The sequence below is a fragment of the Mobula hypostoma genome, chromosome 13, assembly GCF_963921235.1.
Source record: "Mobula hypostoma chromosome 13, sMobHyp1.1, whole genome shotgun sequence".
In the NCBI taxonomy this organism is placed as follows: domain Eukaryota; kingdom Metazoa; phylum Chordata; class Chondrichthyes; order Myliobatiformes; family Myliobatidae; genus Mobula; species Mobula hypostoma.
Window position 1 is genome coordinate 9,537,963 of NC_086109.1, and position 20,713 is coordinate 9,558,675.

General features: G+C 43.0%; 1 protein-coding gene across 1 annotated transcript; it reads left to right on the top strand.

Annotated features, from left to right (window-relative positions):
• The first annotated feature begins 605 nt into the window (after positions 1-605).
• LOC134355410 (pepsin A-like) lies at positions 606-9,211 on the top strand. Its single transcript, XM_063065258.1, has 9 exons — positions 606-664; positions 768-930; positions 1,515-1,632; positions 3,181-3,299; positions 4,878-5,077; positions 5,789-5,908; positions 6,758-6,902; positions 8,831-8,929; positions 9,074-9,211. The coding sequence occupies exons 1-9, from the start codon at positions 606-608 to the stop codon at positions 9,209-9,211; spliced, it is 1,161 nt and encodes a 386-aa protein (XP_062921328.1).
• Positions 9,212-20,713: the final 11,502 nt, after the last annotated feature.

Genomic DNA, 20,713 nt, shown 5'->3' on the forward strand with positions numbered 1-20,713 from the left:
CACATAAGAAAGCCTGCAGATGCTGGAAATCCAAAGCAACACACTTAAAATGCTGGAGGAACTCAGCAGGTCAGGCAGCATCTGTGGAAGTGAATAAACAGTGGATATTTAAATATACTCTGGTCTTTGAACTTCAGTTGGACTTCACAAAATTATGAGAGACATAGACAGAGTAGCCAGTCAATGATACCATCGTCCATTCTGTGTCAGGTCTCACTGATGTAGAGGAGGCCTCAATGGGAAAACCAGATACAATAAATGACACTGGTGGGTTCACAAGTAAAGGGCTACCTCACCTGGAAGGACTGTTTACGTCTCAGTCATTTGATAAAACAGTTTTGAACCTAATTTCAGATTGTGTTATCTATAATAAGAATTATCTTTAATTTCACAGCACTTAACATACTTTGTTATCAACTTCTACATTGAAGGGTGTCTTTAATAGAATGTATTTTATCAGAGATAAACTGATCACGAGTACCAGAATATTTACTTTTCATATGGAATGATTGTCTCTGTGTCCACGTGACAATGATTCCTTGAGTATAAGTATTAGGGCTCACAAGCCCAATGTCAGATTCTGAAAGGAATCCAATCGATTCAACATGAAGTGGTTACTCCTCGCCTTCGTATGCATCCAGCTCTCTGATGCCGCCCTGACCAGGTAGGAACAGTTTAACCAAAACTTAACAGTTGTAGCAGTTAAATCTTCTCCCCAAGGAGCAATAATAGATGATGACATTCCTAACCCATTTCCCACTTTACAGAGTTCCTTTATATAAAGGAAAATCTGCCCGAGATATTCTTCGGGAGAAGGGATTGTTGGCAGATTACCTCAAGAATCATCCCTATGATCCCTGCACAAAGTTCAAAGGTGCTTGTTCCATTGGAACTTTGGCATCACTGGAGCCAATGACCAACTACATGGATGTAAGTAATCCTTGACTGCTATGAGCCGAAACGTTGGGTGAAGGGTCTCTTGACCTTCGTAATGAAAATGCTGTAATATTTCTATTGTTTTTATAGCTAGTTCCTATTTGAAGGGAAAAACAGAGAGGTGCAGAAGGAATAGTCCCTTCAGAATGCTGATAGGGGGAGCAGTGGTGGGGAGATGAGTCCAGTGGTGGGATCCTGTGGAGGCTGATAGAAATGATGGGGTAGGATCCATTGTATGCAGAGGCTAGTCAGGTGGAGGGTGAGGACAAGAGGAACCCAACGCCGGTTCCTGCTGGGAAAAGGGTGGTGTGATCAGAAGTGGTCAATTGCTAACATGGTGAATTGTTTTACGATTAGTAAAATTCCACCTATCACCTCCCAGTTTCTCACTTCATCCCCGCTCATTCACCCACCCACCATCCTTCCCTCTCAGCTGGACGTATGTATCACCTGCTAGTCTGTACTCCAGACTCTCCTCCCACTCTCTTACTTCTGTCTTGTCCCCTTTCCTCTCCAGTCATCATGAAGGCAATCACACTAAATCAGACTAACCAAGGAGATTTTGTTTTTGCCGACAGCTGTCATACTATGGAGCCATCAGCCTCGGTAACCCCCCACAGAGCTTCACAGTCGTCTTTGATACTGGCTCATCCAACCTCTGGGTCCCGTCAGTCTACTGCGACCAGACACCATGCGGTAAGAACATGTTCCCTTGCTCTCAAATACATTGAAGCTCTCACATATCCCATAAGAACGTAAGAAATATGAGCAGCAGTAGGTCATCTGGCCCATTGAATCTTCTCCGTTATTCAATAAGATCATGGCTGATTTGGCCATGGACTCATCTCCACCTACCTACCTTTTCCTCATAACTCTTAATTCCCCTAATATTCAAAAATCTATCCAACCATGCCTTCAAATTATTTACTGAGGTTGCCTCCACTGCTTCTTTGGGCAGAGAATTGCACAGATTCACCACCCTCTGGGTAAAGCAGTTCCTCCTCATCTCCGTCTTAAATCTACACCCCGGAACTTTGAGGCTGTTTCCAGTATCACCTACCAGTGGAAACAACTTTCCATCCTCTATCATATCTATCTCTTCCATAATTTTATGTGTTTCTATAAGATCTCCTCTCATTCTTATGAATTCCAGCAAGTACAATCCCGGGCAACTCAATCTCTCCTCATAGTCTAACTCCTTCATCTCTGGAATCAACCTGGTGAGCCTCTTCTTCACAGCCTCCAAAGCCAGTCTACCCTTCCTCAAGTACGAAGACTCGAACTGCACGCAGTAGTCCAGGTGGAGCCTCACCAGTTCCCTGCACAGTTGCAGCATAACCTCCCTGCTCTTAAATTCAATCCCTCTGGCAATGAAGGCCAACATTGCATTTGCCTTCCTGACAGCCTGCTGCACCTGCAAACCAACCTTTTGTGATTCATGCACAAGCACTCCCAAATCCCTCTGCAAAACAGTATGCTGCATTGTTTTACCATTTAAATAATAATCTGCTCTTTCATTTTCCCTTCTAAAGTGGATGAGCTCACATTTACCAACATTGTATTCCATCTGCCTGACCTTTGCCCACTTACCTAACCAAACTATATCTTCTTGCAGGCTCTCCACATCTTCTGCACAATTTGTCTTTCTACTCAATTTATTATCATTAGCTAACTTGGATACACTACAGTCGGTCCCCTCTTCCAGATCATTAATGTAGATCATGAACATTTACGGGCCCAGTCCCGACCGCTGTGGCACACCACTCTCCACTGATTACTGACCAGAGTAACACCCCTGTATCCCAACTCTCTGCTTTCTATTAGTTAACCGATCTTCTATCCTTGTTAACACATCACCTTCAACTCTATGCATGTTGCTGGGACTCAGTGTATATTATATGTCACGTGAATGTCGCACCATTGAAACAAAGGTTAAAATGTGTCGCTTCCAAAGACGTGCAGCGGGCAGCCTGCAAAGTGTTGACTTGCTTCTGCCACCGGTGTAGCATGACCACAACTTAGTCGCCCTCATGTCTTTGGAAGGTGGGTGGAAACCGGGGCACTGGTCTGGTGAGGGGTGGAACGTTTGCAACTTCGCTCAAGGAGAAATCTCGGAGTCTGCCAGCCTAGCGATACTTGGTGTGTTTTGACAAGATTTAGGAAACTATTGGCAGGAGCTTGTTTGGCGCAGGGTGATATATTGAAACTTTTTGTTTCGTTGATGAAATGGATGTTTCTTTGCAGTGAAGCACAACAGATTCAACCCATCCCAGTCCTCAACCTTCCACACAGATTATCAGTATCTGTCCATCCAGTATGGGACAGGAAGTATGACCGGTATTCTGGGATATGATACTCTGAGAGTAAGTGAACTCTTCACCCTTATAACTCAAACCACACTAATACCTGTATTCCAAAACTTAGAGATCCTAACTGATAAACATTCTCAATATTATTTTGATGTATTTATTTATTGTTATTTTTTGGCATTGCTTTTCTTGTCCTCATTTTCACATTGCTTGTTTGCCCATCTTTGTGTGCAGTTTTTTTCCGTTAAATCTTTGTTCTACTCTGAATGTGTACAAGAAAGTGAATCTCAGGGAATGAAACTGATAAGTGGATATGGAATGGTATATTTGTAAATATTCAGATTTGGATTCATGTATATCGTAATTATGTTTTGAAATGGTTTGTTTGTGTTCACAAATGAACGTACCCAAGGATGAACTGGGGGCATGTATTCCTGTGCCAACATAGGAGACCCACAGAAACACAGAGCTTGACAATCTGAACAGAACATACAACAACAGTGAAAGAAGCTCCGTTCCTCCCCGCCGCCACCACCTTCCTACCCACACACCCACAAACACACAGCCCTCTCTCCCCAGGACAGGCCACCTTTGACCTCTGTGGAGTTGGAGATCTGGGCCCCTGCCACTGGATATCACACAATTGTTGCAACTATGCTTAGGAAGTTAGGTCCAATCATGATTTTCACCACAAGTCTTTACAGCATGGACACAGGCTACTTGGTGCATGAACAACCATTTAAGTCTCTGCCTACCTTGATCTACTCTTTGTAATTTTCCCCACATTCAGATTAAATCTTCCTTCCGAGCGTCATTATCTGCGATGATTAGGCTGGTATCATACTTCAATACAGCATCTTCCCCTCACCTGCCATCTGACTTTTGAATGGACGTTGAACCCATGAAGACAACCTCACTAATTTGCATTAATACTATTTTTTTGCACTAGTTATTTAATTTAACTCATACACATTTACTATAATCTGTAGTTTCTTCTCTATTATTATCTATTCCATTGTACTGCTAACAGAAAGTTAACAAATTTCACGTCATAGCAGAATCAGATTTAATATCACCGGCATACATTGTGAAAATTGTTCAGTTTACAGAGGTAGTGCAATGAAATACATGATGAATAAATCTAGAGAGAAAGAACTGTGTTACTCTAAGTTTATATATGTTTATTAATGTTAATTAGAAATAAGTAGTACAAAATAACAGAATAAAAAGTTACACACACAAAATGCTGGGGGAACTCAGCAGGCCAGGCAGCATCTAGGGAAAAGGGTACAGTCGAATTTTGGGCCCAAACCATGCTGAACACGTATTCGTCCAACATGAATCATCTTTTAGTCTTATCAGCACCCTCCAGATTCTACCACTAGGATAATTGACAGTAACCAATTAACCAATCAATCAGCATGTCTTTGGGAAATGGGAGAAAATCCGATCACCCAGAATGAACCCACCTGAACACAGGGGCCGATCTGCAAACGTCATGCGGGGAATACCAGAGGCCGGGATTGAACCTGGGTCACTGGCATTGTGAGGCAGCAGCTCCACGAGCTGTGCCCATGTGCAGCCTGACGGGAGAACTATCTGATTAATTTCTCTTTAAACCTGTCTCACCAGCTTTCTGATCTTGTGGTCAATGGACAAGAGTTTGGATTAAGTATGACTGAACCCGGCAGTTTCTTTACCTACTGTAATTTCGATGGTATTTTGGGCTTGGGCTATCCATCACTTGCGGCAGAAGGAGCCACTACAGTCTTCGACAACATAATGTCTCAGCATCTGGTTTCGCAGCCACTCTTTTCTGTCTACTTGACAAGGTTAGCACGTAGTGACAACTTCCTTCACTACTGGAGAATCTGTCATGTCGCTTGTTAATTTGCTTGGTACCATCATTGCTTCTTCTTCTGATGATTCTGGTTATTTATTGTAGTTCAATGGGATTCTAGGAATTAAATCATGAATACAAAATAACGATAATGTTGAAAACTTAAAAGCAGATGAAATTTACCCGGTCAGGTGCAACATGTCAGGTCAGTGCTGATGACATTAATTGAACTGGAACTTGAAGATATTTTGATCTCCAGTCTGATAAAGATGCCCATCATTCTCAGAGTTTTATTTTTACTTCAGCTTGCACAGCTCACTTAAGGTCTAGAATGACTTGAATACGTGGATAGGAAAGGTTTAGGAAGACATGGAACAAACGGGGCAGGTGGGATTGGTGTAAATGGTGAGCATGGATGAGTTAGACTGAAGGCCCCTTTTCCATGCTGTGAGACTCTAACTCTACAAATGCAGGTTTTTCTTGCAATATTCATGAAATTATTCCTTGAAAGATTGAAAGATGAGCTTTATTAGTTTCATGTATATTGAAACTTGCTGTTTGTTTTAGGGATGTGTTGGTGACAGCCTACGAGTGTCACCACACTGCTGGTGACAGCACATCATGCCTACAACTTACTAATCAATATCTGAATGTCTTTTGAGTGTTGAAATCTGAGATATTCTTACTTAATGTTGTTTTCCAGGACAAATGGTGAGTCTGGAAGTGAAGTCCTGTTTGGTGGAATTGACTCAAGGCACTACACCGGCCCAATCTACTGGCTCCCTGTTACCCATGAGGCCTACTGGCAGATTGAGGTCGAGAGGTAAGTGGTATCTCCATCTGAGGTATTCTCTCACAGATCAGCCGTTGAAGATTTACTTTCAGTGAGTTGAACCAGTTATATAGTTAGAATTTATAGGAGAAAGCAATTGTTACAGTCATGATGAGGCTACAGTCAAGATGGAGGAGCAACACCTGATCTGGCCAACCTCCAATCTGCCTACCTGAATATTGATTTTTCTAACTTCCGATAATTTTTCCACATTCCCCCTTCTCTCTTTATCCATTACCTGTTCTGGTTCCCGTCTCACCCCTTCTCTTCTCCTTACATCTCACAAGTCATCTCTCATCCGCCTTTGGTCCAAAGAGAAAATCCCTAGCTCAGTCAACTTACCTTATGAGATATGCTCTCTAATCCTGGCAGCACCCTGGTAAATCTCCTCTGCACACTTTCTAAAACTTCCTCATCCTTCTTATAATGAGGCAATCAGAACTGATCACATTACTCCAAGTCCAGTCAAACCAGATATAATGAATATTTCAGCTTGAAGGCCAGATCTTCCAAATTATTTTCTTGAATTCTGGACTCAATTCTGAACCGATTCTACAATTACAGAATCACCATCAAGGACTCTACAACTCATATTCTCAGTTTTCTTTATTGTAATGGGAACAATTTGTCGTTTTTGCACATTGGTCGTTTGTCAGTCTTGTTTTATTGATAGTTTTCATAATATCTATTGAGTTTCCTTATTTGTCTGTCATTGAATCTCAGGGTAGTACAGCACATGGTGACATATATGTACATTGATGATAAATTTAATTTGACTCTGATTTCGGCAATAAATCCAAATGAGCATTTTTGGCAAAAACGATGATTTTTTTTACTCAGAGTGACAGTCAACGGCGAGATTGTAGCTTGCGCTCAAGGTTGCCCTGCCATCGTTGATACTGGAACTTCTCTTATCGCTGTTGGCGGAAATTACATCGGCAATATTCAGCAAAGCATCGGAGCAACTCCAAATTATTATGGCCAGGTAGGGGCTGACTGACCAGTGGTGTATACTCAGATGGCAGCTGTTAATGCATTATGCAGTCAGCACATTGAGTTAATGAAATTATATGTCGTGCAGGCAGCAGGATTTGCGGAAAGAATGCATTCTGTTAGAAATGGCTGGGATTAACATCTCCATTCACAATGTAACAATCAGAAAACGCTGGAGGAACTCAACAGGCCAGGCAGCTTCTATAGAAAAGAATAACCAGTCAATGTTTCATAGCGAGTCCCTTCATCAGGACTGGAAAGAAAGAGAAGTCAGAGTAAGAAGGTGGGGGTGAGAGAAAGAAGAAGTAGAAGGCAGTAGGTGATAGGTGAAGTTGGGGGGAGAGGGGTGAAATAAAGAGATAGGAAGTTGATTGGAGAAAGAGATAAAGGGCTGGAGACCATTGAAAAGGGTGAAGGGGAAGGAACACCACCGGGAGGTGATGGGCAGTCAAGGAGATCAGGTGAAGGAGGGAAACGGGAATGAGGAATGGTGAAGGAGTGGTGGGTAGGTGGGGCAATTTCCGGAAGTGCGAGAAACCAGTGTTCATGCCATCAGGTTGGAGGCTGCCCAGATGGAATATAAAATATTGCTCCTCCAACTGATTGTGGCCTTATCGCAACAGAAGAGGAGGCCATCGATTGACATGTCGGAATGTGATTGGGGAGTGGAATTAAAATAGGAGGCCCCTGGAAGTCCTTGTTTTTCATGGTGGATGATGTGAGGTACTCGGCGAAACTGTCTCCCAAGCTATGTCAGGTCTCACTGATATACAGGAGACCACACTGGGAGCAGCAGATGCAGTAGATGACCCAGACAGGCTCACAAATGAAATGAAGTGTTGCCTCACCTGGAAGCATTGTTTTGGGCCCTGAGTGGTGGTGAGGGGCGAGGTGTACCTGTAAACATTGAGTTCATGGTTACGTTTCTTCATATTTTGAAAACGCTTCATTCAAAAGAAATTCAGTAAAGATGCACAAACCACAATTCTTTTCCTGCTTAACATTTAGATTAGCACTATTATTTCAAAATAACTTATTGTGTTTTATCATCACTGTATATTCAACCTTTGTCTATTAGTAGTAAAAGCATTAAACCATGGAAATAGTCAGTGGGTCAGGCAGCACCTGTGGAGAGAGAAATAAAGAAAAGAGATGCTGAAAATCCTGATGAAGGGTCTTTGCCTGAAATATTAACTGTTTATTCCTCTCCACAGACTCTGCCTGACCGGTTGAGTTCCCCCAGCATTTTGAGTGATGGGGAAATCAAGTAGTGATTCACACCGATGACTTTCCATCAAAAGTGGCCATTTCTGGAAAGTCTGTCTATCAGAAATGACTAACTTCACCGATGATTTCTGAGGACTGTAACAAACCTAATTATTAGATGATGTCAGCTTACCAACATAAGCTCAGGGAAAAGAAAGTCAGAGTAGGAATGGGATGGAAATTTAAAATAACAACTATCCAGGAACTTAGGTTCATCCCTGTAGGCAGAATTAAGTGCTTTGCAAAGTGGCTACCCTATCTGCCTCTGCTTTCTCTGGTGTAGATGAGGCCACAAAATGAACACCCAATGCAGTAAGTTTTAATAAAAAGGTATGGAGAGGATGTTTTCAATATTGAGAGAGTCTAGGACCAGAGGACACAGCCTCAGAATAGAAGAATGTCCTTTTACAACCGTTAAGAAGAGGAATTTCTGTAGCCAGAGTGTGTTGAATCAGTGGAAGTCATTGCCAAAGATGGCTGTGGGTATATTTAAGCAGAGTAGGTAGTTTCTTGATTAAGGGGAAGGCAGAAGAATGGGGTTGAGAGGGAATATAAGTTAGCTATGGTCAAATGGTAGAGAGGACTCGATGGGTCGAATGGCTGAGTTCTGCTCCTATGTCTTATGGTCTAAATGTTGTTGCTCTTCTTTCACAGTACTCCATCAATTGCAACAACATTGGCAATATGCCTGATGTGATCTTCACCATCAATGGATATGACTTCACTCTTCCTGCCTCAGCCTACACACTGAAGGTACGGGATTCATCAGACATATGGGGGATGAGAATTTCAAGGGATACATTCATTAACTTTGCAGAGATTAATGACACATGTTATAATGATCATTTATTGAGTGGACACTTGACCTGGTGTTAATTGCTCTCCATTTCCTTCCAGCTCAGTTACAATAGCTGCGACAGTGGATTTAGCGGCACTGGTGGAAACCTCTGGATTCTGGGAGATGTCTTCATTAGAGAGTATTACTCCATCTTCGACAGAGGAAACAACCGAGTGGGATTGGCTAAGGCCGTCTAACTTGCCCCTGAATATTCCCATTGAAGGTCCATCCAAGTTCGTATTTGCAGGTTGACTTAAGCCATCTGATTTTTCATCTGACCCGTCAGTATCAAAGACCAGGGAGTGACTTTCAGAATCCTGAAGGTGAAGACACCCTATTGAATGCTGGGGTTTTACTGAAAGGAAAATGCAAAAAGAGGGAGAACTGAAATAAACGCCCAGCCAGGATGGGATTTTAAAGGACCAATCTACGAATTTTGGATCTGGACTGGATATGCAAATATTGACATCATGTAATTATGCCTCTTCTCAGATTCCTCTCTTTTCCTCTCTTCTTTCCTGATTTTCCTCTTCAGCTGTGGTTTCCAGTGATTCACTCCAGAACCTTTCTCATGGAGTGAAATCTATTTGATGTAAATGTGAGCTGAACATCACACAGCCTATTGTTCTACCCTGTGGGATATATCTATAAATAGTTCGTAACAACGTTGAATAAAATTTAATCATGAGATGCATATTACCAGAATTCCAGTACCTTTTTTCATTCATTGTGTGTGTGTGTAAAATCTTCTGGAAGTACAAACTCTGTTTAGTGGACAGAACAGAGCAAGTATTAAAAAAGTCACTGGGTGTGTCCAGGCCCCTCCCACTGCAACACACCTCCTACTCAATCCTGTCGCTGAGACCTCAAAGTATTACGTCCAAGTCCCACTGAATGCTCTCTTTTTATACAGTCCCCAGAGATAAGAAACACTGCAGTAAGTGGACCAATACACAGTGCCAGGTGAAGTCACTGAATCAGAACTAATCATCTCCTGTCACCACTCTTCAAGAAGCCCAGCCCTGAGTTTCCCAAGCTTTCATCTTGCCACTGTGGTTTTGCAGTTTCAAGGTTATTTTTCCATCATGGAAATCATAAACTCAGAAAGGAGGCCACCCTTGTCTCCGGGTGACCGATGTCCAAGCCGCTCTTGAACATCTGATGGGTCCATTGATTACGGGGTCCTTATGTCATGGTGAGTGCTGGAAAAGACTCAACTCTGGTGTGCAGAAATGGCAGATTCACATTCAGAGACAAAAGCAAGAGGTTATAGGTAGGAATTCCATAGAACATCGGAGGCACAATCCAGCGACACCGCAAGACAAGTCATTCTCAACACAAGGACCCCGTGTTGAATGGTATTCAGGAGACCGCTGTAAATAACCACAAAATGCGGAAAACCCGTCCCAGTCACAATTAACTGAACAAGATTAAACAGAAAGCACAAGGGCTGAACGACTCTATTTAAAACAAGAATTAGTAAATATAGGTGTTACAGAAAGGCAGAAGCCTAACGCTCTCTGGCAAGCCACAAAGGCCAGCAGATCTCATGACAGCAGACCTGGTATACCCATCAGTATTTGCATGACAAATGGTTACAAAATCATTATTATTTAAAATGAAGTTATTTTTCACATATCTTTTTAAAGATGAATATTAGTACATTTTTGAAGAGTTTTTCTAAAATGCCTCATTTATTTCAATCTCTCTTTGTTAGACTTTTATTAATAATTACTGAATAAATACACATAAATAAAGAGGACACATTCTTTTTCCTTTAAAAATGTTCATGATTATTGTCACTAATGCATTAATTAATGATCATTCCTCCTCAAACTTACCCTGCTGCACAGCAGAATTTCTTTAGATGATTCTCGCCAATTTGGACACACTCTCTCAAAATGGTTCTCCACCACTGGTCTAATCTATGCTTGGCTTCACCAATGTCAAGGAGGCCACGTCATCAATACCGAATGATGTTAACCAGGGTGGAAGAGGTTCAAAGAAGCATTTGTCTCACCTGAGCCATCCAGCATTCTGTTTTAGCTCTGGATTACTTTGGTAAGCAGCCAGAATAATCAAGGACTCATCCACCTGAGACAATGTCTCTTCTCTCCTCTCTCAGAGGGCAGAATCTACAAAACCCTGAAAGCAGGTACAACCAGGCTCAAGGACAGCATTTCCCTGCTGTTTTCAGACTATTGAATGATTCCCTAGCAAAATGAGGTAGATTCTTGAGCTCACAATCTACCTCGTTATGATCTTTCCCCTTAATGTCTACCTGCACTGCTCTTTCTCTGTGACTGTCACACTTTATTCTGCATTCTGTTGTTCTAACTTCATTTTTTATTTTACTGCGATACAGTGAGGAATAGCCTATTTTGGCCCTTCGAGTCATACTGTCCAGCAATCCTTCAATTTCCGAGCCTACCCAAAAAACAATTTACAATGAACAATTATCTTCTATTATCCCAAACCTCTCCTCCGCAGCCCCCTACTTACACCAATTCCACAGTCATCATGGACTGACCTTCACTACTGAGCAGATGTGAAGGGCTCTGTGGAAACTCAGACATAACAAAGAATTACTACTGGATGGTGTGAACCCCAAGCTCCAGAAGGAGTGCGCTGAGCAGCTGTGTGGAGTTCTCCAGTGAATTTTCAATCTGGCTAACATCATATTTGGTCTCAGTGCCCGAGAAGGGCTGACCAAATAATCTTGAATAACTGCCATCCTGTGGCCCTGACCTCACACATCATGAAGTCCCTTGAGAGGCTGTTGCTGGCTTACCTTTGACCCCTGGTCAGATCAGACCTCGATCTCCTGCAGTTTACCTACCAGGAGCACATTGCAGTTGACGATGGTGTCATTTACCCGCTGAACAGAGCCTACTCCCATTTTGATAAACAAGGCAGTACTGTGAGGATCATGTTTTTTGATTTCTCAAGTGCCATCAATACCATACAACGCTCCTTGCTGGGGGAGAATCTCTGTTCAAAGCAGGTTAGCACTTCCATTGGATCCTGGATAATGGCTGACCTGACTGGCAGACCACAGTTTGTGCAGCTTCAGAGCTGTGTGTCAGACGTGGCTAAAAGCTGCACTGGGACTCCACAGGGGATGGTATTGGCTCCCTTCATCTGTACTCTGTATACCTCAGACTTTAGGTACAACTCTGAGTCATGTCATCTGCAGAAATCTCCGATGACTCAGCAATAGTTGGGTTTTTAAAGGGAGGATGGGAGGATGAATACAGGGCCCTGATGGAGGACATTGTCAAACAGTGCAAACGGAATCATTTGCAGCTCAACATCAGTAAGACAAAGGAGATGGAGATGGACTTTAGGAAGACTAAGCCAGCCCCTCTGTCTGTTACAATTGATGGTGAGAATGTGGGTGTGGTGGGGACCTACAAGTACCCAGGTTTGCACGTGGATTACAGACTTGAAAGGAGCACCCAGACAGAGGCTGTGTACAAGAAGGACCAGAGTCACCTCTGCTTCCTGAGAAGATCGCGGTCCTTTGGAGAACGGAGGCCTCTGCTGCACATATTTTACCCGTCTGCTGCCTCCAGTAGAATATTCTGTGCAGTGGTGTGCTGGGGCAATGGCATCCGACCAGGTGATGCAAACTTGCTGATTTGATTAGAAAGGCTGGCTCTGTCATAGGTGTCAAACTGGACACACTGGAGGCTGTGGTAGAACAAGGAACCCTTCGGAAAATCCTGGCAATTCTGGATAATGTTTCCCACCTTCTGCATCCCACCTTGGCGGATCGAAGGAACACTTTCAGTAATAGACTAAGACAACTGCACTGCTCCAAAGAGTGCGACATGAGGTCATTCTTAACCTTGGTCAATAGCCAACCTATAGCCAGGGAAGTGATGACCCCTCGTGTTCGACTGCTATTTACCTCTGATTACTAGAGCTCTGCTTTCAATCTGTTTAGCTCTGTTTACCACTCCTGCTATCGTGCAATACTGTGCAATACCACCACCAGTTCTTATCTTGATGGTGTGAAGATGCACCCATTACTTTATAATATTACAGCAATTCTTGCACTACCATCTTATCAGTGTGAACTTGGAAATCTTGAAAATCTTATAATCTCTGATTTGTAAATCTTGTACATCTTATTTTTAAGGTCACTTTTTTTTATTCTTTCTTACTTCTCTTCTCATATTTGTAAATCTGTACACTTATAATGCTACTGTGACACTGTAATTTCCTTTGGTATCATGAAGTGTCTATCCATGTAAAGTTATTAATACCTGCAATGCACATTCTCTGTAACTGTTACACTATAATCTGTATTCTGCTATTGCCTTTCCCTTGTACAACCTCCATGTAAGACCATAAGGTATAGAAGCAGAATTAGGCCACTCAGCCCATTGAGTCTGTCCCACTGTTCCATCATGGCTGATCCCGGATCCCACTCAACCCCATACAACTGCCCTTTCGCCATTTTCTTTGACGCCCTGAGAGATCAGAAAACTACCAACATCCGCCTCAGATATACCTTTGGAGATGGCCTCCACCACAGTCTGTAGCAGAGCATTCCACCGATTCACAACTCTCTGGCTAAAGAAAATCTTCCTTTAATTCTGTTCTAAATGTTTGGCCCTCAATTTTGAGGTTGAACTCTGTAGTTTGGATATCTCGACCAGTGGAAACATCCTCTCCACATCCACCCTATCTAGACTTTTCAACATTTGGTCGGTTTCAATCAAATCCCCACACATGCTTCTAAATTCCAGTGAGTACAGGCCCAAAGCTGCCAAATGCCCCTCATATGTTAACCCCTTCACTCTCAGAATCATCCTCTGGACTCTCTGCAATGACAACACATCCTTTCTGAGATATGAGGCTCAAAACTGTTGACAATACTCCAAGTGCACCTGACTAGTGCCTTTTAAAGCCTAACATTATCTCCTTGCTGTTATATTCTATACCCCTTGAAATTTTTATCATCAATCTCCAGGTACCCCAAAACCTGATTCTTAACAATAGACTCCAACACTTTTCCAAACATTGAAGTTAGGCTAACCGGCCTATAATTTCCTTTCTTTCGCTTTCCTTCCTTCTTAAAGAGTGGTGTGACGTTTACTATCTTCCAGTCCTCCAGGACCATGCCAGAGTTAAGGGATTCTTGAAGGATCACGCCAAGAGCATCCATTATTTGTTCAGCAATGTCTCTTAGGACTCTGGGATGTAGTTGATTTGGTCCAGTGACTTAAGCACCTTAAGACCTTTGTGTCACTCACTCCTGCTGCCTGACACTCACAGACCTCGAGCACTCTAGGATTTTAAAAGCTTCCCAATCATCCAATTTCCCACTCACTTTTGCTACCTTATATGCCCTTTCCTTGGCATTCATGCAGACCTTAACTTCCCTTGTCATCCACGGTTGGCTAGCCCTGCTATTTGAGAACTACTTCTTCTATGGGACATATCTATCCTGTGCCTTGTGAATTATTCTCAGAAACTTCAGCTGCCTCTGCTCTACCATCATCCCCGCCAGTATCTTCTGTCACGTGACCGGCAACAATGAATCTTCCTTTGATCCACCGGGGTAAGCTCCTCTCTCTTGCCTCTGTAATTTTCTTTATTCCATCGCTATACTGTTAGGTAGATAGATAGATAGATAGACATACTTTATTGATCCCGAGGGAAATTGATTTTCGTTACAGTTGCACCAACCAAGAATAGAATATAAATGTAGCAATATAAAAACGATAAATAATTAAATAATAATATGTAAATTATGCCAGATGGAAATAAGTCCAGGACCAGCCTATTGGCTCAGGGTGTCTGACTCTCCAAGGGAGGAGTTGTAAAGTTTGATGTCCGCAGGCAGGAATGTCTTCCTATGATGCTCTGTGTTGCATCTTGGTGGAATGAGTCTCTGGCTGAATATACTCCTGTGCCCAATCAGTACATTAGGTAGTGGATGGGAGACATTGTCCAAGATGGCATTCAACTTGGACAGCATCATCTTTTCAGACACCACCGTGAGAGAGTCCAGTTCCATCCCCACAACATCACAGGCCTTACAAATGAGTTTTGATTCTGTAACAGGCTGCATGCACGACCGGCATTACCTGTGATTTATGCTTCTCCCTTTCAGTTTGCAGTATGAATTCAATCATATTATGATCACTGTCTCCTAACGGTTCCTTTAACATTAAGCTCCCTAATGAGATCTGGGTCATGACACAACACCCAAAAGCCTTTCCCCAAGTAGGCTCAAGCACAAGATGCTCTGAAAAGCCATCTCATCGGCATTCAACAAATTCCCTCTCTTTTTCCTGGGGAAAAACCTGATTTTCCCAATCCACTTGCATATTGAGGTCCCCCAATACCACTGCATCATTATCCTTTTCACGTGCCTTTTCCAACACTCTTTACAAACTCAACCCTATATATTGGCTATTATTAGGAGGCCTATAAGATTCTCAGAATATTTTTTTCACCTTTGCTGTTTCTTAACTCCACCGACAAAGATTGAATGTTCTCAGACCCTACGTCATCTCCATCTACAGATGTAATTTCATCTCTAACTAATATAGCCAGACCACCGCCTGTACCTTCTTGCCTGTCCTTACTTTACTGAGTATATCCATTGATGTTAAACTGACAACTATGGTCTTCCAACCACGACTCAGTGATGCCCACAATGTCACACCAACCAACCTCTAATTGTTCCACGAGTTCACCCACCTTATTCCGGATGCTACGCGGATTTAAATATCGCAGCTTCAGTCCGGCACCCTTCGCCCTGATGAATTTTGACTCTGTGGTCCAGTTGAGTTCTTTGCTCTGTCTGCATTTGTACCCCATCATTGGCTTGTCCTTCATTACATTCATGTTACACCCATCATCTACTTGTAAACCTGCTGGCTCACCCTCAGCTCCATCATCCTGATTCCCATCATATGTACTGATGTGATGAATTGATCTGTACGGGTGACATGAAAAACAAGGTGTATCATTGCACCGCAAGTGGTTCTTGTTCATCGTGGCCAACAGTGATAGATACCTGTGTGGGAGAGTTTTTAAAGTGGAAAATCTATCGCACTGGGTCAGTTCCACTTTCTAGACATCAGCAGTCCAGGCCCAGTGGTAGAAACAAGCGTCACAAGCTGGGGAATTCCTTGTTTGCAGTGGACAACCACGACAACTTCCATGCCTTTTCATGCGGTTCGCTCTCCTCGGAGCGATGCAGAGCCACCTTCCTAGTTGTTGGATCTCACTGCAGATCTCAGTCTACCAGAGCAGACTTTGCATGCTAGGACAGGCCTGGTACCCCCACCTGGTGAAGCGCTGTATTGGGTATGGCTGCTGTCACATACAAACAAATGGAAATAAATAATACAAATGTGGTGAGGTGGTGTTCATAAGTTCAATGTCAATTTAGAAACTGGATGGCAAGCTGTTTCTGAATTGCTGAGTGTGTGCCTTCAGGCTTCTGTCCCTCCTCCTGACGGTCACAATGAGAAGGGGGCATGGCCTGTGTGGTGGGGGTCCTCAATGATGGACACAGCCTTTGAGGCTCGGCTCCTGCAAGACATCTCAGATACTACGGTGGCGAGTACTCATGATTGTGCTGACTATCTACAATTGACTTCAGAATTGAAATGGAACCGAGGGCATTCTTGCAGGCAAATATTTTGTTTTGATGAAGGGTCTTGGCCCTAAACATCGATTGTACTCTTTTCCATAAATGCTGCCTGGCCTGTGAGATCGTCGAGTAATTTGCGTGCGTTGCTTGGATTTCCAGAATTTGAAGATTTTCAGTTGAATTTGTTTTCAATGTTGTCTTAGATCAGCAGTGAGAGCAAAGCGAAACACAAGAGGTTAATTTTATCAATAGAAGTCATGTTTAATTGCTCACCTTATCAATTAATAGTCAATAATAGGCACTTATTACTTACTGATTCTCTTTTCTTGACAGAGCATTTTTAATATGTTTCCAAATCTGATTATTATCCATTTGATTGAACAATTCCCCAGATATGAATACCCTTGAAACTATTATAAAAAAGCTTGAAATTATTTGTCCTGTTCCATGTTTCATCCTGTACTTCTGAAGGTCTTGGTTAATTTCACTGAGTTTTTGAAGAGACGGATCAGTTTTATATGTCACAAAGACAGTACATTGAAACATTGAAACATACTGTGAATTGCATTGTTTGTGTCAATGACCAACACAGTCCGAATACTTTACTTCCCCATTCTGAGTTTTGGTCTGATGAACAGCTGAACCTCTTGACCATGTCTGCATGCTTTTATGCATTGAGTGGCAGCTACATGATTGGCATTAATGAGTAGGTGCATGGGTGTAGCTGATAAAAAGGCCTCTGAGAGTATGAGAGGGATAGATAGCTGGCGAGTGTGTCGTCACTCACAGCTCCAAACTGCTAATTAAATTTGCTGACGATACTGCACTGATTGGCCTAATCTCAAATAATAATCAGGCTTCCTACAGAGAAGAAATCATCACCCTGATACAATCATGTCAAGAAGACAACCTCTCGCTCAATGTCACAAAAAGGAAGGAGCTGGTTATGGACTACAGGAGGTATGGAGACAGTCTAGTCGCTATTGACATCAATGGATCTGGAGTTGAGAGGGCGAACAGATTTAAGGTCCTCGACATACACATCTCCAAGGATCTCACATAGTCTGTACATACCGGCTGTGTGGTGAAAAAGGCACAACAGTGCCTCTTTCAGTTGAAGAAATTTGGTATGGGCCTCCAAATCCAAAGAACTTTCTCCAGGGGCACAATTGAGAGCATCTTGATTGGCTGCATCCCTGCCTGGTATGGGAACTGTACTTCCTTCAATCGCAGGACTCTGCAGAGAGTGGTGTGGACAGCCCAGCGCATCTGTAGATGGGAACTTCCCACTATTCAGGACAGGTATGTATGAAGGGCCCAAAGAGTCATTGGGGACCTGAGTCGCTCTAACCACAAACTGTTCCAGCTGCTACCATCCGGGAAGCGGTACCGCAGCGTAAAAGCCAGGACCAACAGGCTCTGGGATGTCCATATATTTGTTGTCCATACTATTTATTATAAATTTATATAAATTGCTTATTGCACATTTAGACAGAGACCTACTGTAAAGATTTTTACTCCTCATGTATATGAAGGATGTGCGTAATAAAGTCAATTCAATTCCCAGTGTTGAATTATCTAATTCCAGAGGTCATGCAGTTCAGTTGAGAGAGCGTAAGTTTATAGCAGATGCGTGGGGCAAGTTTTTTACATGGAGAGTGTTAGATGCTTGGAATGAGCCCCAAGGGAACATTGAAGGCTGAAGAGAATGTTCCTGTGCTTTGCCATTCATGGGTTTATAGACTGTTCAGACATCTGATGGTGAAGAGGAAGAAGGTGTTCTTAAATTGTTAAGAGTGAGTTTTTAAGAGGTTAGGATAGGTATATGGATGTGTGGGTTCCGGAGGGCATTGATGTGGGTGCAGGAGCTGGAATCAGACAGAAGACTAGACTGGCATGGGCTGGATTGGATGAAGGGCCTGTTTCTGTGCTGTGGTGTCTGTGACAATCGGACTCAAGACAAGTGTGTATGACAGTCGGACTCATGTCTGTTCGTACTGCAGTGCCCATGACAGTCGGACTCATAACTCCTCGTACTGAGGTGTTGTTGACAATCAGACTCAAGACTGTTCGTACTGTAGTGTCAAGGACAATCAGACTCATGACTCCTCGTAGAGTACTATCGATGACATCGGACTCATGGCTCTTCACACTATAGTGTCGATGACAATCAGACTCATGACTGTAGTGTGGTGTCAATGACAATCGGACTTATGACTTTTCCTACCGTAGTATAGATAGATAGATAGATAGATAGATATACTTTATTGATGCTGAGGGAAATTGGATTTCATTACAGCCACACCAACCAAGAATAGAGCATAAATATAGCAATACAAAAACCACAAACAATCAAACAACAAAATGCAAACTATGCCGGATGGAAATTAAGTCCAGGACCAGTCTATTGGCTCAGGGTGTCTGACCCTCCACAGGAGGAGCTGCAAGTTCGATGGCCACAGGCAGGAACACAGGCCCAGTGTTGTATCTTGGTGGAATGTGGCCGAAGTCCAACAGTAAAAAGTTCAGTATCCACAGTATCGATGACAGTTAGACTCATGACTGTGGATAGATTATGAAACCATATATTTCACTTCTTTTATGTTTGTTTTTTGTCTTGAATGTGATTCTGAGACTGTTTGAGCCTGTGATTTCCATTTTGGAAATCGTCAGGGTGGTTTCATGCTCTGTAGTCTCTGAGAGGATCGTGGCGGGAAGACTGCAGCATGGGCCTCAAGCCGATGTTCGGCTCCATTTTGTGGATTAAAGCTTCCATTGTTCACTGATTAAAACAAGGAGAGAGGGTGAAATATCGAGTGAAAACGGAAGGTGAACACCCACTGCCAGGCTTTTGATCGCTGGTGGGATTGTCCGCTGTCAGAGAAGGGATACTGCCTTTTGAACACTGGTGGGATCACTCTGCTATCAGAGAGGGAAAGAACAGCCGCTGGTTTACCCAGGTTTTCTGCATTTTGGATTTGGACTTGGACTATAGATTGTTGGTCAGTCTTACAGTATTTTATATTCTGTGTTTTTTGCCTGATGTTTCTCATTCTTTGTGTGTGGAGAGGGAGATTTGGAGGTTGATGTGACTGGTCCATTTTTGTCCATTTCTGCGTGGGGGGAGTAGGTATTTAGGGGTTGATGATCCTGCTACCGTTCTTTTTGTTTCGTTGTTGGTTCGTGAGACTGGACAGGTTGTGTCTGTTTTCCCTGGAGTGAAGGAGGCTGAGAGGTGACCTTCTCAAGGTTTATAAAATCACGAGCTGAGTACATAAAGTGAAGGTCACAGTCTTTTTCATGGTCTAAAAATAAAAGGTAAAGGTTTAAGGTGAGATGGGAAAGATTTAAAGGGCACCTGAGGGGCAATATTTTCCCCCATGGAGTGTGGTGGGTACATGGAATGAGATGCCAGAAGTAGTGGTGGAGGGAGGGACAATTAGACAAGTACAGCAATAGGATGGGTTTGGAGTCAGAGTTACAGAACACTACAACAGGTTTCAATAAGTGCATTCAATGTCAGAGAAATGTATTCGATACATTGATCCTGAAATTTATTTTCTTTGCAGACATCCACAAAAGCAGAGGAGTGCCCCAAGGAATGATTGACAGTTAAAACTTAGAGCCCCAAAGCTCCCCCCGCAACTCCCCCTCCCCTGCACAAGCAGCAACAAGGCAACATCCAGCCCCCCACCCCCACCAGCAAAAATGCATCAACACCGCCCACCGAGCACTCAAGCATGCAGCAAAGCATCAATAAAGACACAGACTTGCAGTACCCCAAAGACTACTCATTCACCCGATAATTTGACATACCACAGGCTCTCACTCTTCTTAATAAGGGAAAAAGGGGTGTCCCATTTCACAGTGAGACAGGAGACATAACAAACAACTCACTGATTTACGATGTTAAAAGTCTGTTGCTTCGTTTTTTCTGAGCTCTGCGCCCGGAGATTTGGCCTCAAAAAGCTGTAGCTCCCTGAGCACACAACCCCTGGTAGCCATACCGCTGCTCCCGATGTTCCGCGTTCTCCCGCGATGCTTCAATTTATGGCACCGGCCTGGAATCAGCATGTCT